At 40.1% G+C, this 25,552-nt stretch overlaps 2 protein-coding genes across 14 annotated transcripts in view; one reads left to right on the top strand and one right to left on the bottom strand.

The window, feature by feature from the left end:
* The window catches only part of LOC119867182, a 53,202-nt gene extending 51,918 nt beyond the window's left edge, over nucleotides 1-1,284 (bottom strand). For 4 of the 11 annotated variants that reach the window (XM_038582170.1, XM_038582168.1, XM_038582169.1 and 1 more), the window contains exon 1: nucleotides 775-1,283. In XM_038582170.1, the coding sequence (XP_038438098.1) occupies nucleotides 775-906 (132 nt within the window). In that variant the 5' untranslated portion in view covers nucleotides 907-1,283. Of the gene's footprint in view, nucleotides 1-774 lie in introns of all 11 variants that reach the window. The other 7 variants (XR_005382873.1, XR_005382870.1, XR_005382871.1 and 4 more) reach the window with 5 other exon arrangements.
* Nucleotides 1,285-1,391: 107 nt separating this feature from the next.
* Nucleotides 1,392-25,496, top strand: PPM1K (protein phosphatase, Mg2+/Mn2+ dependent 1K). Of its 3 annotated transcripts, XM_038582164.1 has the most exons (8): nucleotides 1,392-1,590; nucleotides 2,779-2,905; nucleotides 9,403-9,921; nucleotides 10,844-10,944; nucleotides 18,056-18,221; nucleotides 18,581-18,725; nucleotides 20,065-20,199; nucleotides 23,334-25,496. In XM_038582164.1, the coding sequence occupies exons 3-8, from the start codon at nucleotides 9,482-9,484 to the stop codon at nucleotides 23,463-23,465; spliced, it is 1,119 nt and encodes a 372-aa protein (XP_038438092.1). In that variant the 5' UTR covers nucleotides 1,392-1,590; nucleotides 2,779-2,905; nucleotides 9,403-9,481; the 3' UTR covers nucleotides 23,466-25,496. The 3 variants fall into 3 exon arrangements, with proteins under 3 accessions (XP_038438092.1, XP_038438091.1, XP_038438093.1); XM_038582163.1 differs by lacking the exon at nucleotides 2,779-2,905 and having other exon boundaries at nucleotides 1,394-1,590; XM_038582165.1 differs by lacking the exons at nucleotides 1,392-1,590; nucleotides 2,779-2,905 and adding an exon at nucleotides 2,199-2,302.
* Nucleotides 25,497-25,552: the final 56 nt, after the last annotated feature.

Consider the following 25,552-nt stretch of genomic DNA (forward strand, 5'->3'; position numbering starts at 1 on the left):
TCGAATTTCAACCAGCATAAAAACTCCCAGTGTCATTACCAGAATCTGTGGGCCATCAATGTGAGAATCACTCTCTAAATAGAGTATTCAATGAACTGCACTCAGAACAGTTGTCCCAGGAGCAAGATACCTGATATGTCAAAACAAGCTAATAACTTCCCTTTAAAATCTCCAATCTCCTGGCTCTTCTCTACCTTCAATGATAGGGCCATGTCCGCTGTCGGTGGTACCACGACTTAAGCCAGGTCATGTCCCACCTCCAGTCTCACCTGAGATGGTCCCCTCACCAGTTTCCCCATAGCCAGTTCTTCCTGTTCTCTACACATTAACCAAAGTGATCAAAGTCTAAACTAGATCCTCTTATTTCCTTGCTTAAAATGCCTCAGTAGAGTCCCCTTACGTTTAAGGCATAATGCCAACTCCACGACTTGCGCGCATGGTTGACCTCTGTCTGCCTCACCGGCCTCCTGCCATGGGGCGCTCCCCCTCCCTCTGTGCTAGAGCCTTACTGGCCTATTTTCTATCCTTCCAAAATGTCACTGTCCCACCTCAGGACCTTTGTCCTCTGCACCCAGAAACAATCACTGCTTTTCAGGTTCCTTGGCTGACTGACTGGTTTTCTGGTCACTCTTCAAGTCTCCGTTTAAATGGCATCTTATAACGTTCTCCAAAACAACACCCGCCCCCCCCATCTGATGCCAACCTCCTATTATTCTCTGTGTCCACACTTTGTTCTATTTCCGTCCCCGACGTGATTCTTGTCTTGTTTGTTTACCTGTTTGTTTTCTCGCTTTCCCTCTTCAGACTGTAAGTTCTGTGAAGGCAGAAATCAGGTGTATGTGTGTCAGGACTGCAGCGCCAACGCCTAGCACGGTGTCTGGCATACAGAAGGCCCTCCAAGACCATAGAAACACTCGCCAAATGAATGAATCGACATTCCCAGGATCACAAGATGCCTGTTCAGTCACGAAGCACATTGCACTGTGAGTTTTCCAAAGAACAGCAGTGAAACCAGATGCCCTTTCGAGCTCCCGTGCCCAGGAAGCGTTGGCCTTCGTTCTCGGTTTCCTAGTTGCCACAAGGGACACGCACCCCTCCTCGACCCGCCGGCGGCTTACCCGGTCTCCCGACCCCACCCACCTCCCGCGCGCCCCTCCATTGGGCCTAGTGTCAAGGCTTCGCGGGGGGCGGGGGGGGCGGGTTGTCGCCTCGAGCCGCCAGTGGCCCAAGGCGACGTCCCTCCAACCGCGCGCTGCTCGAAGTCACCCCAACCAAATTGCAGCTGCGCGGAGGCTCGTTCCTGCTGGAGCCTGTGATTGGCTGCGACCGAGGGCCCGGCGGCCGGCGCACCGCCTCTCCGGGCGCCGATTGGCCAGAGCTGCCGTCAGTCAGCGGGGGCGGACTTCCCCTCTCCATCTGGCTCGCTGCGGGCGAAAAATTCTCGAGATTTTCCAGCAGGAGAGCCAGTGGCTTGCTAGGTGCTTGCTCCAGAAACATCGGGGAAGGCAACCTGATTTACCCAGCAGGAAAGCCCCTTCCCCGACCTCCGGTAATCAATTAGAAAATCCCCAGGGACGTAACCATCGCGAGGTAAGAGCCTAGAGAGCGCACGGCATTTATTTCTAACAGTTTGTGATATTATTTCTAGGCAGGGTCGCACCCCTGCGCCCCGGGGCTGCGGAATCGAGAGTAAACGGAGCGGTCGTCAGGGAGGGGAGGGGAGATAAATGTAGGTTCAGATCCCCCCGCCCCACAGTCAGGGTCTGGGCTCTCCGTGCGCCGCTTTCTGCCTTTGGACGAAGGTCCAGAGCAGCGTGTCCGGCAGGGCCCACCCCGGCTGCGCTGCGGGCCGCGGGCGTTTCCCAGCGGGACCCCCCTCGCTCGGCCTTGAACTTGACTGCAGGCTGGAGGCGCCACCCAAGCGAGTGAAGTAAGTCGGGGTTGGAAGGAAGGAGGGACCTTGGATGGGATGGTGGAAAGGGCGGGGGCTGCTGGTTCGCGGTTCCCGGTAGCGAGGCTCGGGATTGCCCTGCGCGCACCCCGGACTCGAGGATGCTGCAGGGGGTCAGCGTCGCGGCGCCGCCGCAGATGCGGAAGGGGGTGAGGGAGACGTGGCGACACCCGAGATCTGTGCGCGGAGAGGGTGGTTGGGAGGCGGAGACTGGGCGGCGGAAGGTGCTGGAGGGAGCCCAGCCATCTGCAGCGCTGCGCGGGCGGGAGGGTGTGCTTCCTGCCGTGTATCACACTGGCTACTCCTCTGTCACAGCCTGCGAGCCAGCCCAGGATCCCGAACTGTCCAAGGGTGAGCGTTTCAGGGGACCAGAATAGAGCAGGATGCAGAGCCCTGGTTCGTGTCGATCCGAGGATGTGCGTTTTGCATTGCCAGGAGAGGCCTTGTGGCTGCTGATGTTTTTTTTAAACGGTCGCTTTATGTAGATTAGAGACTTCCCAGGAGGCGACAAAGACTAGGCTCCGCGTGGAAATAGCCAGGGAATTTGGAGTCCCTAAAGCTCCCCTGGCGTTTCTGAGCTTCAGACTGAAAATGCGCAGCAAGGCCTCCCAAGCCCTTTGCACCCATCCTTCACCAGTACGGGGGAAGGAATGAGATTGTCGTCGGTTTCAGAACGAGTGACAAGTGAGACGGATTATAAAGGTCTTGAAAAAGAGTAGTGATGTCATGGTATTAGAGGAAGAGAACAAATGAACCACCGGGTGATAGTTATAATTTTTGAGTAGTGAGTTCTTGCTAATGATTTTTTTTTTTTCTTGCAACTGTAGTCACTTTTTACTGATGACCAACACAAGCACCTCCCTTGACTGGAATCTTAAAGAGGAAAGAAGAGGGAAGATATGCTGTTGATGTAGTATAGAATGTCAAGGAAAATCCCTTAAGTGAAGTGTAAAGGTACAGGTTTGGAATGTGGTCTGTGAGTCATATCCACATTAACAAAGATGTTTTAAAAGATATCTATGGAATTAGAACAATGAATACTTCTGCTCTGACTTTCTTTCCTCTTTTCACACATCTAAACATGTTCACATCAAACCCAAGGGGAATCATTTAGGGTTTTTATTGTTGTTCTTTCCCTCCTGTAGACCTGTTAGAGTTTCTTTCCCTTCCTCCCAGCAGAGTACTGATAAGCCATTGGAGTCCACATTTCCTGAAATGCTTTTGGGAGTTTCCAAACCATTTGAATTTAATTGGGATGCATGTTGTCTTTTAAAAAGTTGATAAAGGGGATCCCTGGGTGGCTCAGCAGTTTAGACCGTGATCCTGGAGTCCTCGGGATGGAGTCCCACATCGGGCGCCCTGCATGGAGCCTGCATAGCAGGCTCCCTCTGCCTATGTCTCTGTGCCTCTCTCTCTCTCTGTGTCTCTCATGAATAGATAGATAAAATCTTTAAAAATAAAAAAATAAAAAGTTGATAAAGAAATATTTGCTTTGTGAATATTAAAATTACCTTATATTTCCTTTGCAGAAGTTACTGATGTAAAGATACCGGAGTGCTGCTTTATAATGGGCAAATATGAATACTTTCTTAAATATCTTTGCTGGGGGGATAAATCTAAGCAGCTTTCTCTAGTACGGAACTGTAGAGTGCCTGAATAATTTTGGCATGTGCTTATAATTAACAACAATAAATTGCCCTTTTGACCTGCTTTCAGAAGTCAACAGTTTAACTCAAATCCCAAGTGCATCCTTCTGCCAGAGAGAGTGAGTGACTCTCTTATCCAAAAATAAATCTGGACAGCTGAGATATTTAAACCATTGAGGGGTTATAAAATGGGAGTGATATGAAAATGTAAAATTGGCATAGCAATCTTGTAGCTGTGTATGAGGCTTTTTATTTTTAAAGATTTTATTTATTTATTCATGAGAATACACAGAGAGGAGAGAGAGAGAGGCAGAGACACAGGCAGGAGAAGCAGGCTCCATGCAGGGAACCTGATGTGGGGAGTCTGATGTGGGACTCGATCCTGGGTCTCCAGGATCAGGCCCTGGGCTGAAGGCAGCGTTACTGAGCCACCGGGGCTGCCCAATGCTTTCTATTTTTTTTTCTTTCTATTTTTTTTTTTTTTTTAAAGATTTTATTTATTTATTCATGATAGTCACAGAGAGAGAGAGAGAGAGAGAGAGAGAGAGAGGCAGAGACACAGGCAGAGGGAGAAGCAGGCTCCATGCACCGGGAGCCCGACGTGGGATCCGATCCCGGGTCTCCAGGATCGCGCCCTGGGCCAAAGGCAGGCGCCAAACCGCTGCGCCACCCAGGGATCCCTTTTCTTTCTATTTTTAAATCAAGTATGTACTTCAGAAGTTTACTACAAACCAAATGCATGTTTTTCCCTTCCTGATCGATTTCACCTGAGATTTCCTACTCTCAGGATGTGGGTTTTCAGCAGTGCCCTCATGCAGAATCTCTGTGCCTACTCTCGTGGTCTCAGAGCTTATTTCGAATTTAACCCTCTTTGCTGAGAATCCTTCCTGCTATTCAGAATTGGTGAACCAGGCGCCAAATTTTTCACTTGTCAAAAGTTCTGTCTCAGGACTTTAAAGTATCAGATTAAACCGATAAAGCGTTAAGGAAGAAGATGGAGAAGGCCTGGTCACACAAATCAATGTGAAAATGATGAAAAAGGAAAATGTTTTCAGGCATTTATTTATTGATAGCACGTAGAATATATAGGGTTTCTGTTATGTACATATGTATGCGCTTATTCACACATTTAAAAAATGTGATAAAAGTAAATTTGTGGGTCATACATTTTTGTTTTTTATTTTTTTATTTTTTTTTAAAGGTTGTATTTATTTAATCATGAGAGGAGAGAGAGAGAGAGAGAGGCAGAGACACAGGCAGAGGGAGAAGCAGACTTCATGCAGGGAGCCCAATGTGGGACTGATACTGGGACTCTAGGATCATGCCCTGGGCCAGAGGCAGTGCTAATCCACTGAGCCACCCGGGCTGCCCACATTTTTGTTTTGATTGGGAAATAAAAAGGAATTTGGTAAAGTTTGGTCTAGAAGGAAGATTGTCCCCCCTCCCTCTTTGTTCCCTTTTGGTATATGACTATCATTATAGTTTAGGTTGCTGATATAAATAGCCTGTTCTGTCACTAGGATTCCAGCCAAGTTTTTATTTTCTTGCTTAGCATAGTTTTTTTACATTTTATTTTTGCTAGTAGAATATGATGTGTGGGTAATGCAGTCTTATGTTCTTTGTTGATTTAACTCTAGCCCTGACATTTCTGTGTCTTCAAATGGCTTTCAAGCAGGATAACTTCTGCCCCTTGACTCTTTTGGATGACTTTTACTTTCAAAGTTTGAATATAAAAGTTAAAATGAAAAAAAATGGCTTATAAAAATAAAGTAGCCTTGATTTCTGACCGAGAGATTGACATAAAGGATTCCTGAATAACTTTTTTTGGTTTGCAGAATGATTTAAGCACATGCCAATTTATAATTGCTGAACTGACAAATAATAAAATACCTCTTACGTGTTTGTCAGTTTGTTCTCCGCTCCTTTTGTTATGAAGAACACTTAATGTGTTTTTTTCACCCCCACACAGGCTTGGGGTTTTTTTTTTTTTCCCCACATCATAAAGTATATTCTCCTATCTGCTAGTCAGTGTGTAGTCATTTCTGTGGGCATTTGGAGAACCGGGGACAGCTGATTGGCGGATTCCTAGCTTGAATCTCTGGAGGAAACTTTTCTTGATGTGCAGATTTAATTCAAAGTTGTTTTTTAGCTTGGGAACACAGGTCCTCTTTGAATTGTCACCCTGGGGAATATGGAGATAAATATGATTTAGTTATATTGCATTGGAAATACACAAAGTCACCTGCTTGTGTAAATGGTGCTGATCTAGCTTTGTAAACTGACTATATATCTGGCTCACATTTCCTCTATGCCAAAAGCATTCCCTAAAATAAATGTTTTCCTATGACTATTCCCCTTACTTTCTGAGATTATTGTGCAGATAATAAATGAGGAAGGAGGCCAGGTTGATGATTGATTTTAGAGCATGCAGGCTTTTAAAGAAACTGCCCAATTTACATTTTATTTCATTCTTTTTTTTTTTTTTTAAGATTTATTTACTTATTTTGATGGGGGAGAGCAGAGGGAGAGACTCTTGCAGTAGACTCTGCACAGAGCGAAATGCGAAGCTTGACCCCCTGCCCCAACCCATGAGATCAGGACCTGAGCCAAAACCAAGAGTCCAAAGCTCACCTGACTGTGCCACCCTGGCACCCCATTTTATTTCATTCATTTTTTTTAAAGATTTTATTTATTTATTCATGAGAGACACACACACACACACACAGGCAGAGAGGCAGAGACACAGGCAGAGGGAGAAACAGGCTCCATGCACGGAGCCCGATGTGGGACTCGACTCGATCCTGGGACTCCAGGATCACGCCCTGGGTGGAAGGCAGGTGGAAAACCGCTAAGCCACCCAGGGATCCCCTGTTTCATTCTTTTTTTTTTTTAATTTTTTAAAAAATTTATTTATGATAGTCACACACACACAGAGAGAGAGGCAGAGACACAGGCAGAGGGAGAAGCAGGCTCCATGCACCGGGAGGCCGTCGTGGGATTCGATCCCGGGTCTCCAGGATTGCGCCCTGGGCCAAAGGCAGGCGCCAAACCGCTGCGCCACCCAGGGATCCCCCTGTTTCATTCTTAATAACGTTTCCAGTGGATATTTGTTTCCTGCTAAAAGCGCGACTCTGTCTTATTGTTTTATTTTTGGAAGAGAGAGAGTAGACGAGTACCCTAGAAGAGCTGCAAAAAAAATTTACTTGTTATTTATTTGCTTCTAATTCTAGAATGCTGTTTAAAGAGGTGAACGACTAAAAAAGTGGCCCAAGGCCGAATATAGAATATAGAACACATGATTTCAGATTGAAGCCAAAAGAATAGTACTTTGTTTATACAAAAATAGACTCCTTATATTGTGTACCTGAAACTAATATAATGTTGTATTGTCAGTTATATCTCAATTTAAAAGAAAAAGGAGTAGAACTTCACTGATTTCTGGTGCACTCTTCAAATATGAGTGGTTTCGAACAAATGCGCCTTAAAAGTTTTATTTTTTTACTGTAAGGTATAAAGCTGCTTTGTGAATTATCTCCATCAATAATCAGTACTTAGAGGATGCCTGGGTGGTTGTCTGCCTTCAGCCCAAGGCGTGTGTTCCCGGAATCTGGGATCCGGCTCCTTGCAGGGAGCCTGCTTCTCCCTCTGGCTGTGTCTTTGCCTCTCTCTCTCTTTCCATGTTTCTCATGAATAGATAAAGAAATTGAAAGAAAGAAAGAAAGAAAGAAGAAAGAAAGAAAGAAAGAAAGAAAGAAAGAAAGAAAGAAAGAAAGAGAAAGAAAGAGGATCAGTACTTAGTTCTCTAGTGTAGATGGTATTGTAGTTTGAGACTTCTTCACAAGCCCTTACCTTTATCTAACATATTATTGCTGCTGAATAAATATATAATCTTCAATCAGAAGCAAAGGATTAAACACCCTTTTTTTTTTTAATTTTTATTTATTTATGGTAGTCACACAGAGAGAGAGAGAGAGAGGCAGAGACACAGGCAGAGGGAGAAGCAGGCTCCATGCACTGGGAGCCTGACGTGGGATTCGATCCTGGGTCTCCAGGATCGTGCCCTGGGCCAAAGGCAGGCGTTAAACCGCTGCGCCACCCAGGGATCCCCGAACACCCTTTTTTTTTTGTAAATTAATGTGTTACTTCTCTTTGATACTCGATAACCGGAGATAGTATGTCTCCTCTACCCCTAATATTGTCATAGAAGAAGTGAGTTTCAATCTTTTAAAGTAATATAATGCTAATATCTACTGTTTTATTTACTGTTCCTACACAAAGCTAGACTGATTTCCAAAAATTTACTTGAAAATGATTATTTGAAATCTGCAATGCATTTACCTGTGCATTCACTCAAGCTGGGCTTTGTGTGTGTGTGTGTGTGTGTGTGTGTGCGCCTTATGCTAAGATATATTTTTTCAAGTCCACTTTTTATTGTGAAATAATTCAAACATACAATTGAGAGTAATATAATGCCTGTATACCCTCCACCAGCATGATCAAATCTTGACATGATGCTATCTTTTCCATTTGGTTTTTAATACATAAAGTAACAGAACAAAGCACCGTGGAGTTGAACTTTTGCCTTGAACCTTATTTGTATGGAAAACTGCCAGAAACACAGCCCTTCCTGCAGGGGTGTAGAAGTTCCTCCTGACAACACCCAGGGGAGGATTCAGCTTTGGGACAGAGTCCAAAAATGGAGGTGCAAAGTAATAATTTCAAGGAAATGTAGTCTGGTCTCAGGTGCTAGCTGCTGCTGTAGTAGTCCACAGCCAACACAGGGGCTAGGCTGCTGGGCTGGTGGATTGCAGACCAGTATCTGTTAACGTAAATGCACAGATCAGTTGCTCATAAGTCACAAAGGTGGTGCCACCAGTACCAGTGATCACACACATCAGAAGTGGCTCATCCATGTGCCTGTGACGGTGTTTGCATGAACAATTCTACATTAACCATAGTAATGAAGTACATGAAGTTTAGTAAGTTGACAAATCTTGAAACAGAATTTAGATCCTAGATTGTGTCTTTGCTAAAACTTGGGCACTCTGAATACGGAACTGTCATAACTATTCTATTAACCAATTACTTTCAGGGCTCCTAGGTGGCTTAGTCAGTTAAACCTCTACCTTCCACTTGGGTCATGATCCCAGAGTCCTGGGTTTGAGTCCTACGTGGGCTGTCCACACAGTGAGGAGTCTGCTTCTCTCTCTCTACCCTTTCCCCCTGCTTGTGAGATCTCTCTGTCTCTCTCTCATGCTCTCTCAAATAAATCATACATAAATAAAATCTTTAAAAACAAACAAAGCCAGGTACTTTTCTTATTTCTTTCCCCCTAAGAGACTTCGTTACTGTTAACATTTGCCCCTACCTTTTCTTCACAGCAATGGAGTTGATGAAGGGAAGACTATGTAGTTACACCCATATTCTGTGTTCTTGCTATGGAAAGTGTAGGCCTGCTGGGTTAGCAGTTTGCTGTCACCAGGGAGCTGGCCTGAAATACAGAATCTCAGTTCCACCCTAGACAAACTGAATCAGAATTCGCATTTTAACAAGTTCCCCAGGTGACTGTAGGTTAAAGTTTGAGAGACACTTGTTCTATATGACATACACATATTGCCACATTTTTATAGATTTTAAATACTGTGAAAGGGGTAGGTAAATCAATTTGGTTTTGATGCACTGTTCCTGGAAGTGGGCTGTTGGGTGCCGCATTCTTTATGGCCTTATGTTTTGGTAATATCTAATGATATATCAAGAATTGTATGTGCAATTACTGATGGAGTCTCTCTGTCTCTCTCTACTCAGCTGCATCATTTTTCCTGAAGACATTCCATTATTGTTCTAGAGACCTTTCCCTCATCCCTGAACTCTTTGGAGTTGAGTTATGTCAACAGCTGCCTTAATTACTTTGGTTAGAAGTGGTGGGAGCCACGTGAGGAGGAGAGTGCTGCTAAGCTCCCGCCTCCTGCAGGACGACAGGCGGCTGACACCCACCTGCCACGGCTCCACTTCAGAGCCTCGGTGTTCGCGGTTTGACCCGGATGGTAGTGGGCGTCCAGCCACCTGGGATAATTTCGGGATCTGGGATAACCGCATCGACGAGCCCATTCTGCTGCCGCCCAGCATTAAGTACGGCAAGCCGATCCCCAAAATCAGCCTGGAAAACGTAGGCTGCGCCTCGCATATTGGCAAACGAAAGGAGAACGAAGACCGGTTCGACAGCGCCCAGCTAACAGATGAGGTCCTGTACTTCGCGGTGTACGACGGGCACGGCGGACCCGCAGCTGCTGATTTCTGTCACACCCACATGGAGACCTGCATCATGTATGTACACTTCGTGTGTGCTTTATTATTATTTCTTAGATATTTTATTTATCTGAGAGACAGAGAGAGCATGGGCAGGGGGAGGGACAGAGGGAGAAGAAGGCTCCCTGCTTGCGGGGCTCCATCCCAGGACCCTGGGACCGTGACCTCAGGTGCCCCAAGAATGCCATTCATTACTGATGATTATCACCTTTCCACAATGTATGTTCTTAACAACTCCCCGGGTGACCGCATTGACCAGAATCAACTGCACTTTGATTTGTGATCATTTCAAGCAAAGTAACATAAAGTACATGAGCGCATGTACTCTGAGAAGCATTTACTCCTACCAGTGCATGGCAAATAGTACTTCAATAAATGGTAATTCTTCTTTCAAGGGGTATGACTAGCTTTAGTTGATTGACATTCATATGGAGAAAATGCATTTAATGAGGGTATTTTGGAGCTCTTTAAAAAGTTCATTTACTGCAGTGATAAGTAATGTATTTTGGGGATCATACGACTTGAATTAAAAGAGGGGGAGAACATAGGACTATGTCTTCGTGTGTATAGTTAATTATGCCGTGAAATTGTTATTCGTGCTGTCATAAGTCGATTTATTCATATATTTTTAAAATTTATTCATATTTTTGAACTTAGTGGTGTATTTTTATTTGAGGGAACTTTTGACCTCTCAGGGTTGTGGATAGAAAGTATTAATCTTTGAGCATGGAGACTTGGACTTTTATTTCATTGTTCTTAAAGGCTTATCTCCATGCCTAGTTATTTCCTAACTTGATTTGTTTGTTAATCTGTGGATTTTAAGCATCTGGAAGGCAAACTATGGAGGTCTACTGTATGGAATAAAAGCTAGCCAGAGGGACCTAGATGAAGAGAAACCTTAATAAGATGATTGTTTGGGACTCTCTTCCTCTCCACAAAGGGATTTGCTTCCTAAAGAGAAGAACTTGGAAACTGTGTTGACCTTGGCTTTTCTAGAAATAGATAAAGCCTTTGCGAGGCATGCCCACCTGTCTGCTGATGGTAAGTAAAACGATCACATTCCTTTGGGTCCTGGGGCATGTCTAGTTAAAGGAAACAATTTAAGCCCCTTAGGGTTGGGAATGTAAGTTTATATGTGAGGATGCTTATGTTGAAAGTGATTTTGAATAACTTTAAATGCTGTTTGGAATCCAAAGTAATGTTAGTACCTCATTTTTAAATGAAGTATATTGGAGAATTTTTCAACAATTGAAGCTCTAAAATGGTTCTGATATTGAATTTAAATTTTAAAAGGATGAAAAAATGTTAAATTTGCTCTTTATGTGAATAGGAGATCCATACTATGGGAGGGTTTACTGTTTTTGGTTTTTTAGATGAATCTGATGAACAAGTACTAAAATACACTATAGGGTCATCTCATTTAGCTACGAAATAATTGTCCAGACAAGAAGAAAATTGCTAACTGGTCCTAAGTAAGAAAAGACAATGGCTAATATGCACTACTTTGTTTAATTAAAAGAAGATATGTTTTCTCCCACTCCTAAACATTATTTCATCTTGCATCTTGTGGTAACTAGTGATAGTTTTGTTTTTATTTGTTAAACACAAGGGCATGACAGCTGAATTTTTAAAATTTGTGTACTGTATGTCCTTAAATTTTAAAAGTAAAATGTTTCTGATTTTGACTAAATTTATCAAAAACATTCCGAAAAACATAGTGTTTTTCATAGAAACATAGAAAACTAGTGTTTTCTAGTTAGTTGGCCCCCAAATCTTTTGCTCTTAAAGGTAATCTTGAAAACTTCTGCAGTGACCATGTAAAACTTCTGCAGTGGCCATGCTACAGACCCCTTAACTGATGAGGAAGTGAGTAACGCAATATTAATCTGTGTTTGGCTCCTCTCTTTATTTAAAGGAAGTCAAAGCACCAAAGAAATGAACATTTCACAATTTTCTATTGGAGAGCATAAGAACGGAAAGCCTCATTTCACTGATAAGGCCAGTTACAGAGTGAGGGGCTGGGATTTCCCTGGCACCCACAGTGGCTTCTCTCACGGGCATGTTCATGATGAGGGTTCTAGAGGATGACAAGGTGGCTCTGTTTGCCATCTTATAAGATTTTTCCCGCCCCTTTTTTGAGAACCTCACTGTTACCATAGTTCTTGGAAAAGCATCAGAGTCCACTTTCTTTGTTCAGGGATTTGTTTTCTTATTTGTAGATCATTCGGCCCATTTTCTCTTCTTCATTCCTTTGGACTTTTTTCCTTCCAGCTGGCTCCTCACCTTTGAAAATAGAGGTTGAGAGAAGGTAAATTGTAGGTATAAGATTGAACTCTTGTTCCTAATGGTAAAACATAGGAGGTAGAAGAGAACAGTCAAACACTTTCTTATAGTTTTAATTTTATGACTCTGAATATTGGCATGCTCTTTTTTCATTCATAACCAAGTTGGCTGTATCTCACTCACACCAAGATGTTTATTGGCTGTAGTGCAGGTGGTGTGCACCAGCTGTTCTGTAAACAGGTAGAGCCTAACAGCTCTACCTGTCATAAGAAAACCTGAGTTTACCATGGGAATGTGGGGGCCAATGATCAAAACATTAACCCTTCATGGGTGCAGTCAGTCCTTTGGTAAAGAATCTTCATTGACGAAGTTGCTTAAAACTGAGATTCAGCATTAAATATGAGAGGACCCCTTTCATTTTATTAAAGAATAAATTAAAGGGAATTTTATCAAAGAATAAATAAAGAATTTATTAAAAAAAAAGAATTTATTAAAGAATTGTTAAAGGGAATTTTGAACTTTCTGAAAAAATTTGTTTAACTTCCCTACCTTAAGAGAAACTTTCTGAAGGTGCCTTACTCGTGGCTGTACAAAGAAAGTAATCCTAAAATGCCTAAAATGTAATTTTTAATAATAAATTTAAACTCCATTTAACTTAGTGCATCTGTCATACGCTTTGAGTTAATGATCTCAGAATTTTCATAAGATAGCCTCAAATTTAGTTTTCATTCAATGGCCAATTGTTTGCAAGTATAAAGGAGCACAACAGAATGAAACCTAGTGTGCTACTAAAAGAAAGGGTCTACTATGACATTGTTCTTAAATCTTGTTTTGTGTGTATTCTTATAGATCACTTGGTCTATGTGTGTGTCTTTAAATAAGAATTTTGAGAACAACTTTAAAATTTATTCTTAGTAAGTTGCCAAGGCTTTTAACATTGCTAAAAATTGCGTTTTGATATTTGGGGCCTATTTTATCAAATATATTAAAGTCACTGAAGATAGATGCTGTAAGTTGTTTTAATTTTTCAATTTGTGAATTAAAACAAATACTGTTTCAGATTTCAAAGTTATTTAAATTAAAAACTTTTTTTTTTTTTGGTTTTTAGTAAGAACTGAAGCTGTATCAGTATTATAAGAGTGGATAATATTCTTTTTGGGATAGATATAGGATCCAGTGCTAGTTAAATAAAATTGTGAAATAATACAGTTTGCCCTCTTCCAGTTTTTTTTTTTTTTTAACTTTTCTATCAGCATTAGTCCCATTTTCCCTCCTTGAGCCATTCCAATGAGCAGTTTAAAAGTAGGGACCATGGTTTATTCATTTTGAATCTCCAGTGCTCGGCACCCAGTATAGAATCTGGAAGGTACTCAATCATTATTTGGACTGACCTGATCTCCATGCCTGTTCTTTCTCACCAAAGTTATTACAGTTTATTATTTGATTATCCAAGAGCTGATTTAACCAAATTTTTAAAAGAAGATTTTACTTATTTATTTGAAAGAGAGAGAGAGTGAGCAAGAGAGCAAGCAAGCATGAGCAGGGGCAGGGACAGAGGGAGAGGGAGAAGCAGCCGCCCCACTCAGAGGGGAATCTCCTCAGGGCTTGTTCCTAGGACCCCAGGATCTCCACTTGAGCCTAAGGCAGACACTCAACTACTGAGCCACCCAGGCACCCCTGATTTAACCAAATTATTAATGTATATGTTTTAATGAGTTATCACTGCTGCATGGACTTGAATTTTAAGTAGGGGAAGCCTGAAGAGAGATTGGTTAAGCCACAGGAATAAGTCAGTAATAATAGAATTTGGGGTATAAATGGGAGGAGTACCCCTCAATTATACTATATTAGCTTTCTTGAGAAAAAGTGAATAAAATAAAGTGAACATAAAACGTTTTCTTCAAGAGTTTGGTCCAAAGCTGTCACATCTGCATAAAGTGTTTCAAATTATCCCATTAGCATTTAAAATAGTTACTATTTCAGTTTAAAATGAGGGGGTTTGAGGAGACTAAAATCAGAATGCCACTTGCCAAAAACAGCAAGAATCTTGCCCTTATGAAATTGCTGGCTATTTTTATTGATTTGTTGACACATTTTGAAATTACCCTTATTTATGAAGATAATTTCATCATCATCTTTAGGCATTTTTGTATTCAATTTATGCCAGTCACATGTATTTTTACAGTTAATGAAATCAGCCAGTAAATTCCAATGATGTCCCATTACTCTGCTGTTTATCAACAAATTGTCACTTAAAGCAAACGGGGTGGTATAAAACTGAGATTATATCCTTTACATCCTATAAACTCTTCCAAGTGTTTCTAGATTGCTTAAGCCTTGAAAGCAGCAAAACTCCCCAAGAGACAAATGGATCAAAAAGAGAAGACTTGCTCTGACGTTCAGAGCGTGAGATGTTGGTGGCAGCATCGTGAGTCCTGTTGGAAACTTCCGTGCTCTTCACATTACCTGATCTCTACAGAATAACCAGTGTCAGAAAAGCAGTGTTTTCTAGTACCCTTCTTATACTGGCAGCAGCCAAAAGCAAAAGGCAATAGGGACAATATAGAAGAGATACTTATTGTGCTGTTACTGCTTCAGCTCATTACTTGGATTTTGGTGTTCATGAGTCATACATGTCTAGAACACCCACATTGAATAAATATTGAAACTGTATTGATTTATATATATTATCATTTATGCAGTAAACAATAATTACCCAGGGGGGGGTTATGGTTTGCAAAGTAGAGCTTTTACTCTTATGTTGCCATTCAAAAACTTGATCATTTTTCTTTTGATATGTTGACCTGCAACACCGGGGAAAAGAGAGCTGCAGAAATACCCGTTTGATGAATTCCATAAACTCATCAACAGGCACTAGAGCTCAAGAGCCTTACTAGCCTAAATTTAAACAATTAATTTAAATTAATCAGTCTACTAAAAAAAAAAATGCTTCAGCATCATTAACAAATATGCTACTTCTTGTATCTGGTATAGGAGGTGCTTTGATTCCTTCTTGATCTATATTTGAATCCCAGTAATTTGGTGGTATACTGTAGTGTGCATCCTTCTCTAACTATGGACTATTTGTCAGATACAGATTATTCACTGCTGTACCCATGTATTTTCCCATTAGTTATTGGGATAGTTCTGATATTGGTACCAAACAAATTGACGGTGCCCTTTATTCAGCTCTGTAAAGGTACTGATTTACTTCTCAGGACTAACTGTTACAGTGTGTGTGAGTGGTGTGCGTGTGTGAGGGAGAGAGAGAGTATGAGTGTATAGATGTGTATGTTATACCGTGTATGTGTTTTGTATGCCTGCATTTGTATATAGTTTTTCCTATGGTGGGACACTGTGAAACTAAGAAGTTTTACTCTGTGATGAAAAACTAGATTCAACTACAAAATACCATCAACTTGGGCAAACTGAGTCTTGAATTCATTGATTTGGCACCTCCTGGAATATGATATAATTTGCCAGTGAAATTTTCATCAAAATAAAAACCCTTCCCCTTATTTTGCAGCTCTTTCTTTGCCCTCCCCTGTGTTGCAGGTTTGTAATGTTTGAGCACAATTCCTGGGTGAATTTCCTATTTGCCTCTGTGCGTGTTATTTGTGGCAGAGAACTGTGCCCGGTCAGCAGCTCTAGACCTGGAGCCCGTGGACACTATATGCTGGGCTTCAGTGGAAAGAGAGATCTGCTTAATTTTGTCCCAGGTGAAGGAGTCCAGCGGTTCCTAGCCTGGACTACTGGAAGGTTCCCACAGCCTCTTTGTCCCATTAGTTGAGATGACTTGCAGTAGGAAATGTCCAGTGAGTGTTAAGACCTTATTGAAAGATGTCTTAGTTTTATAGTTTTTGTTGTTAGGGTAAAAAGTGAGAATTTTTACTTCCATGTTAAATGCTAAATGAAATAAATGCTTATTTAATATTTATTTCTTAGATGCTTAGCAAGCCAGAACCAACAGTTAGTTTTGAAAACTTTCCCATAAATCCTGGGATTTTGGAACTGTGAAGTTGGATTGGTAAAAACTCAAGCTCTTTTACATTCCCGGATGGCAGAGCCATGAATTACAATAGAATCCTAAGCAGCGAAATTTGGAAGTTTTCATTTACGAAATTTTAACTGTTTTGCTCTAGCTAGTTAAAAACCACTTTTTAAAAAGCAGCTGCTGACCATTTAATAAGCAAAGGAGAGTAATACTAAGTTCCCTGGACAGGTAGCATCTGAGTGAATGCCTGTGCTCTTTTGTTTGGTGCTTCCCCATCATTGGAAAAGATCACAGTGGTCAAACTGTGAATGTTATCTCATATAACATTTTGGGAAACTCGAAAGTTAACTTTTGTAATATGAACATCACTGATACTTATGCTAAAACATGTATTACGTTACACAATGACAAATAGGTTATATGTTTTAGCATCGCTGAGATCCTACCTTGCACAACAGTTCCAAAATCAAAAGATCAATGGGAAGATAGTGCAACTATAAATGCTCTTTCTTGATAAATTAGATTCAGCATGGATATAAAAGATTAATTAGGGTTTATTAATGTTTTTTCCATTTCACTTTTCTGATTAAAGCAGGCATTTTAATACCAATTGGAAAAATATAGTTTTATATCTATATATCTATATCCTTCCAAATGCACTATTGATAAAATTTTTTTAAAGTGTCTTTTTGCAAAAACAAAACAAAACAAAAAATTGGAAAGATTGAGCCTCAATCAGTCAAATCAATAGCATTTCATTTTTCCTAAATCTACCTTTTAAAAAGAAATCATCTTTGGATGATCACCTGAACATTTTATTTCGATGCTTTAAAGAATTAACCATATTTTTGAAGACAATACCTGCTTTAAATAAGTTATCTTTTCAGTTTCTTCCAATTTGCTTTACCTTGTAGCCCTTAATTTCACAGTATTCTCACTTTTGGCAAGGCTCGATGCACCTTCAAAATTTTTAGCAAGTGATAAAGAACTTAGAACAGATGCGGTTTGAAGAAATCAAAGAAAGATAAAAAAATGCAGTTTGGATTGGATGAAGGAAACAGTGGCGACCTCCAGCCAAGTGACATTTAATTTTGTTATTGGTCAGAGAAAATTAAATGTGAATATATCAAGCGTTTGGGAAACTAAAATGAATATTATTCTCCACCCCCTGTATTTTCCTAATATAATGATGGTTGTAACTTTGTTTCATGTCTGGGGAGGACAAAGATAAATAGAAAAGAATGTGAACCTTTAGCCATTTTAGGATTTTTTTAGTGAACATTTGTAAAATTAAAACAATTGTAGAAGGAAAGAATATAAAATACAGTGCTTGAAGAGCAAAGGATACGTCCTTGTCATTCTTGCTTAGCTTATTAACTGATAATACTTTGACAAGATCGGAGTAAGAAATGGAAGAGAAAGCCTTCTAAGTACATAGAGATCTCAGGAAAATCAGCTTGCCTGAATGAGCTCAGTAGACGTAAGAGTCATTCTGCCATTTTAGCCAATCTAATTAAAGTGTAATACTTTTAATACTGGCACCCAATGTACACACAAAGGTGTCATAATTATAAGCTCGAGTCAGCTTTAGTTTATATGAATAGAGGCCGTTTGGAGACTGTGATGCACTTTTTACCAAATTAGGTTAGCGACTTTTTCTATTTGCATGGAGCCTTGTTACTGAATTAAATACTTCCTTCTCTGCATGCTTTTACTTACATAGTTCATTTGCATTTTATTTGCATAGATCTAGTTAAATTAGAATGATACATTTCAGCATTAGTTTAACATGCCTGTGTTTTGTTTTGTAATAAAAATTCCATATCCAATCATTTGACTGTCACTGACTTATACTCTTTTTCATAATGTTTGCAGCAACCCTTCTGACCTCTGGGACTACTGCAACAGTAGCCCTGGTGAGAGATGGTATTGAACTGGTTGTAGCCAGTGTTGGGGATAGCCGGGCTATTTTGTGTAGAAAAGGAAAACCCATGAAGCTGACCATTGACCATACTCCAGAAAGAAAAGATGAAAAAGAAAGGTACCACCTCCACTGATCATTCTATGAGGATGCTGTTTATATAGTTCAAGATAGAAATGAAACCTTACATTTTATTTTCCATTTATCTTAAGATTTTATTTTTTTTAAAGATTTCATTTATTAATTTGAGAGAGAGTCAGAGAGCATGAGCAGGGGGTAGGAGCAGAGGGAGGAGAAGCAGACCTTCCGCTGAGCAGGGAGTCCAATGCAGGGCCAGATCCCAGGACCCCGGGAGCATGACCTGAGCGGAAGGCAGGTGCTTAATTGACTGAGCCATGCAGGCACCCTAAAACCTTGCATTTTAAACTGATTCATCTTAAGTTTAATCGTGCCTTCATTTCCTTTCTTTCTTGGACCAGGATCAAGAAATGTGGTGGTTTTGTAGCTTGGAATAGTTTGGGACAGCCTCATGTGAATGGCAGACTTGCAATGACAAGGAGTCTTGGAGATTTGGATCTTAAAACCAGTGGTGTGATAGCAGAACCAGAAACAAAGAGGATTAAGGTAACAACCTACAACATTTGATACACTAGCAAAGAATGAATGCAGGATTGTTTCTAGCTACAGGCTTTCTTAGAAGACTTAATTGAAGCCAACATGACTTTTTAAAAATATGAGTAGTTGGGCAGCCCTGGTGGCGCAGCGGTTTAGCGCCGCCTGCAGCCTAGGGTGTGATCCTTGGGCCCCGGGATTGAGTCCCACGTCGGGCTCCCTGCATGGAGCCTGCTTCTCCCTCTGCCTGTGTCTCTCTGCCTCTCTCTCTCTCTCTCTCTGTGTGTGTGTGTCTCTCATGAATAAATAAATAAAATCTTAAAAAAATATATGAGTAGTTTGTGGAAGGATAGATGAATTCTTCAGATAAGAAACTGGCCTACTGTATGATGAAGTGCTTGGTTTTTGCTTTATGCTGCTCTGGAATTCACCTGTTAGAATGGCTCTACGGCCCTTCCTCAGCTGCACCTGATCATCCAGTATCACTACCGCTTGGAACCTGACCTTCACTTCCCTTTTATGCCAGGCTAAATAATTGCCCGCCTCCATTTCTCGGACATCTTTTGCGTTTTACTACTCAGTGCCCCATTACACTACACTTCCCTCAACATACACTCAGTTGTGAGCTGACACTTCCCTCTCTGCAAGTGCTAGGCTCCCAACAATGGCAGCAGGTGATTGTTAATTGAATGATTTATTTATTTATTTTAAAGATTTTATTTATTTATTCATGAGAGATAGAGAGAGAGAGGCAGAGACACAGGCAGAGGGAGAAGCAGGCTCCATGCAGGGAGCCCGATGTGGGACTCGATCCTGGGTCTCCAGGATCAGGTCCTGGGCTGAAGGCGGCGCTAAACTGCTGAGCCACCCAGGCTGCCCAATTGAATGATTTCTTATCTTATACCTACCTCACTTATGTTCATTTTGTCTAACAAATACTTACAGAGGGTTTACTATGTGCCAGGCTCTGTTTAAAATAGCTAAAACTACTCCATTTTACAGAGAAAACAAATCTAGAGCATAGGTGAACTTAACCTATGTTTGCCTCACCAAAAAGTAGAGGCAGATTTCAAACTCAGGAGGCCTGACTCCAGTGACTATGCTCTCAACCATTGCAACATGCTACCTCTCATCATTTGGCTGTCTAGCTTTTTCTTTTGTGGTGTTACTAAGTAAATGTTAGGTTTGTCCATGGTGGTTGATGCCGCATGTTGCTAATTTTGCCCCAAATCTAGGCCTTCCATTTTCACTGTTAAGCTTTGAAACATAGAAACTCTCAGCAAATAGATAAAATCTTTGACTTTTGATGATTATTCAAAGGCTGAGTCTAGGTATTTGGTTCTGATTACAGCTACATCATGCCGATGACAGCTTCCTGGTCCTCACCACAGATGGAATTAACTTCATGGTGAATAGTCAAGAGATTTGTAATTTCGTCAACCAGTGCCATGATCCCAACGAAGCAGCCCATGCAGTGATTGAACAGGTGACCTAGAAGAGCTTCTGCTAGAAAAGTCCCAAATTGGGGTGGTGTGGGGGCAGGGTAAGGGATGAGGGGAGAACCCAGGTTCAGGTCTTGGTACAGCCTGGAGGGGCTGCTATAGGCTTGAGATTTCTTTGAAATCTGTGTTTTGGCTTCAGTATTACAATGAATTTTACACTTGACTACATAATATTTCCAATTTTAAGAAGTTTTACGATTCAAAAAAAATTTTTTTTTAATAAATCTCCCAAGTTGTTAAAGTAAAATTAGTGTGCCAGGGAATGTGCTATGTTTCTTTTTTGGATTTGTACACACCTTGAAATCATAGTAATAGCAATAGTAAATTATAGTAATAGTTAATAGGAATATCACATACTATATGTCAGACACTCTTCTATTCACATTTTAACTCATATAATCATCACAGTAATCTTCTGAGGTTAGAGCTAGTATTATCCCTTTCCACAGATGAGGAAAACCAAGGTACAGAGGCTGAGAAGTTAAGGATCATATTCAAGATCACAAAACCAGGGACTCCTGGGTGGCTCAGTGGTTGAGTGTCTGCCTTGGGCTCAGGGCCTGATCCTGGACAGAGTCCTGGGATCGAGTCCCACATTGGGCTACCCACAGGGATCCTGCTTCTCCTTCTGCCTATGTCTCTGCCTCTTTCTCTGTATCTCTCATGAAGAAATAAATAAATGAAAATCTTTTTTTAAAAAAGGGATCACAAAACCATTAAGTTGCAGAACTGGGCTTCAAACCCAGACAGCCAAGCTCCTGGATTCAACCACTGGACCATTAAACTAGACTGTTCCAAGTAAATATCCAGTATAGGGATACTCTAGCATAGTCAATGTTTGGTTTTTAAAAATGGATGTGTGAAAAAAAACAAACACATTTAGAAAGATGTATGGATAGGTTATGTATTAGTACGTCAATCAGAGCTAATACTCACTAAAGAAAATGCCAAGTTTCCATGTGCTATTTAATATTCTATATGGATAGATAGATCTTTGAGGTTATAGTCATCACTGATCATTAGAATCATGCTTTAACAGCTATTTTTACATTTCTCAATTTTTACATTTGCAACTGAGAAGGCAAATTTAGCCCAAACTTTTTTTTTTTTTTTTTTTTTTAAGATTTTACCTGTTTGAGAGAGAGAGAGCACAAGCAGGGGAGCAGCAGGCAGAGGAAGAGGGAGAAACAAGCTTCCCGCTGAGCAGGGAGCCCAATGTGGTGCTGGATCCTAGGACCCAGGGATCATGACCTGAGCTGAAGGCAGACACTTAACTGACTGAGCCACCCCTAGCCCAAAATTTTAAAGGCTAATATTTTGTAATTAAGACATAAGACCTTACCTAAAAAGCATTATTTGCTTGAAAATAGATGGGCAAGGATGAATTGTTCTTTTGATTACTATGTGTGTTCATGAGATTACAGAAAGGGGCCCAATCCCATGGATGATCACTTCTTTCCTAATTTCACCTCTAAGTGTGTTCTCATTCACATGGGCAGTGATATTTTAATGACTGTGTGCTATTCTGCTATAATTGTATACCTTAATCCATTTACTAGTTTCCCTAATAGCAAATTTAGTTTATGTTCACTTTCCCATATTATACAGGAGGGAACACTGTATAAACATTCTTGTATCTATTCATGCATATCTATTCCCTTCATATATTTTTTCTTAGGTAAAATTCCTAGAAAATTGCTAGGTAAAAGGATACACTATATTCTAAAACTTTAATAAGCTTGCCCAATTGCCCTCCAGAAATGCTATTCCAATTTAAACTTTTCTCTAGTATGTTTATAAATTTTTGTTTCTCCAAATGCATATGGTTTTTTGCCAGTTTGATAGGTAGAAAAATCAAATTTTAGTGTTATAAACTTGCATCCTTTTTCTTTGTTGGTGAAACTAATCATTTGTTAGCATTTGTGTGTCTTGTCTGTGTAAAGCTTTTTTCCATTATTTTATAGGCATATTTGTCTTTCTCATGGTTGTTTTAACAACTTCCTATATGTTAGATATATTAGTACTTAGATGTTGCAAAAAAAATTTTTTTTTGGTCTTTCAATTTGTTTCTAAAACTTTTTAATATATGTTTTAAAGATTTTTAAAATTTATTTATTCATGAGAGACATAGAGAAAGAAGCAGAGACATAGGCAGAGGGAGAAGCAGGCTCCCCATGGGGAGCCTGATGTGGGACCTGATCCCAGGACCCTGGGATCACGATCTGAGCCAAAGGTAGATGCTCAACCACTGAGCCACCGCAGGCATCCCATAAAACTTTTTTATATTTTGATGCTTTTTATATCAGATATTTTTATCACACAGTTTTTTCCCTCACAGTTTTGGCCTCAAGCTGTTAATTCTTTTGAAATACATTTGCTGTTGAATATAATCACAGGCACATCTTACAATGCTGACTATGTCATTTGCTATTTGAATTAGTTCCTTTTTTTTTTTTTTTAAAGATTTTATTTATTTATTCATGAGAGACACAGAGAGAGAGAGGCAGAGACACAGGCAGAGGGCAAAGCAGGCTCCATGCAGGGAGCCCGATGCGGGACCGGATCCTGGGACTCCAGGATCACGTCCTGGGCTGAAGGCAGGCGCTCAACCCCTGAGCCATCCAGGCGTCCCTTTGAATTAGTTCCTAGAAGTGATTTATAATTTTCCTACTGTAGGAAATTTAGTTTATGCCACTTCTCCATTTTGTAGGGAGCATAATGAACTTTGTCATTTTATCTTATACACATTCATTTCCTTAGGTTATTACTTTTTACCTTGTCTTTAGTCTCTATGCTAAATGCTTTATTTTCTTCTTCAAGAGCTGCATATCTTTTATCTTAGTCCACCAGTATTTCTGTTGCCCAAATTGCTACAGTGGAATATAGTTAATACGATTGTTTGGGGGTGGGGGTGGGGTGGTCATCTGTTATTCTATGTGCGATCTAATAAACTGTATGAACCTTGATACATGTTGAGTGAGTCATGAACCACTGCAAAGTAAGTGGGTTAGTAACTGTATTTTGAATGAGATTATAACCTTCCAGAAGAATGGTAGTTTTTCTCTGTACAGACTCTGATTTTCCATATTTTTCTTTTCCTTCCTGTCATACCTTGCAGGCTATACAGTATGGTAGTGAAGATAACAGTACTGCAGTAGTAGTGCCTTTTGGTGCCTGGGGAAAATACAAGAACTCTGAAATCAACTTCTCATTCAGCAGAAGCTTTGCCTCCAGTGGACGATGGGCCTGATTGCTGGCTATGACTTTGAGTTTCTGTGGAAGTGTTTTTCACTGAGTATGTCAAGCAACTTACTAGATCAAACAAGTCAGCTGTGCCTGGGTTATTCTGTGGTTCACTAGATCAGTACACAAGTCAGTGTAAATGTAGTAACTATTTACATAGTAGTTTTTCATAAGTATCTGCCATATTTATGTTCAACTGTACAAACTCAGTATAAATGTGTAATTCAGCTATTGTGAATCTCAGAGTTGAGTGAGCAAATGAAAAGTGGTTTTGACACACTTGCTGAGTGTTAAATTTCTAATCATGAAAACTCTTAGGCAGCTACGAGTTTCTTTTGATCATTTTTGTTCTTTATTCATTTGAACAGATTTTTGCCTTCAAGCTATTTAATACTAGTAGGTATTGTGATGGCTCTGCAATATGTTAGCTGCCGGTGTTTATTTTTAATAGTTCTACCAAGGAGTAAGTGTGAAAACTGAGTCCTGTGTGACTATATTTTGTATTCTAGACCACTTACTGGTAAATTTCACAATGCAAAAGACGTTAATGCAGACACTATGACACTGCAAAATTGTATGCATATTTACAATAGTGCACTTTCGTATTTCAGTTGTGGCACTTGGGCTCCATTCCCCCGACCCCCTTCATTCCTCTTCTCCTGTAGCTAAGAGTGCTATACAGATATATAAGACTATTCCTTTATATCAGAAAAATATGTACAGGGTGAGTCTTTTGGTCAAAGCTCTACAAACTTAAATACGACGGTATCAAGTATTTTGTATAGTTTCCATTTGTCATCTCTGTTTTGTGTTCTGTATATAGTATGTTTATGTCACTTTTTGTATAGAGTAAGCAAGTTGGAAAATGTGTCAGTAACAATAATAGCACATTGACTGATAATGCTACAGACAAAGTGTGAGGTTCATGTCTCCTTTTTGCTTATTTCTATGATTCATAACAAAGAATAAATCTAAAATATCAAAGCATTCTATATTTCAGCTTGCTAATGTAATTTAGGAATGTAAAGCTATTCTTTATATCTGCATGTAAGTTTGCTGTTAAAATGTGAATCTCTACATGCGTGTTTGGAATTATATCTGCGGTTTATCTTGGCAGACAATGTAAATTTGTTGTTTGTGTGGGTATATGTACATCTGTAAATTCTGGAGTAATAGAGAATTAAAGGGAACAATCCTGCATAGCTCCTCCACCAGTTAGCTTTAAATTATTAATATGTTTATCCCCAAGGAGTCTTGACAAATGGAGGGCAGTTTTATAGCAGAGAACCAATGGTTATTGGCAAGTGAGGAAATAGAATTAAAATGGCTGTAGGAGATACTTTATGGTGGGTAATTGATGTGGAAAACACAGAAGCAGACTAGCATGTTGAAGCTACATTGCTATATGGTAATTTGCAAATAATAGGATGTGAGAAAAATACTGAGTGTTAAGAATAGCGTGGAGTTTTGTTATAGAAACAAACAAAACAAGAAACCAAGAAGATGAGAAGGTTGGCAGAGTGTATAGCTCCCACTCTCAGTTCTCATGGTTGGCTTGTTTTCTGTCTTTATGTTTTATTTAAGGTTTGTTACAAGGAAGACGGCCCAAAATATTCACACCTTCTCACCCCTTTTTGGTAATGGAAGAAAATAAATCTTGAGTTTTCCTACACATATTAATCAGAATTTTCCTTTGATAAAAAAGGTGACAAAGAAATATTTCTTTCTTTCTTTTTTCTTTTTTCAAGGAAGCTAAAGTAAAAAAATATTACAGAAAAGAAAATAGTCTCCTGTTCATTGTCTGGGAAATGAGGAACCAAAGGTAGGCTAAGAAAGCTGGAAAACTTTCTTGCTCTTTCTGAATTAGGTCCCTAGAACCTCCATATGGAATATAGAGAGTATGGAGAATTTCCAAACTCATAAGAAAATGAAAACTCTAAAGCACAAAATGACATTCTGAAAATGGAGGTTTCATTTTTGATTTGAATTCTTTATTTTTTTATTTTTTTTAATAAATTTATTTTTTATTGGTGTTCAATTTACCAACATACTGATTTGAATTCTTCACATGACTATTCCTCTCTTTAATTTTCA

Source organism: Canis lupus, chromosome 32 (genome assembly GCF_011100685.1).
Source record: "Canis lupus familiaris isolate Mischka breed German Shepherd chromosome 32, alternate assembly UU_Cfam_GSD_1.0, whole genome shotgun sequence".
In the NCBI taxonomy this organism is placed as follows: Eukaryota; Metazoa; Chordata; class Mammalia; order Carnivora; family Canidae; genus Canis; species Canis lupus.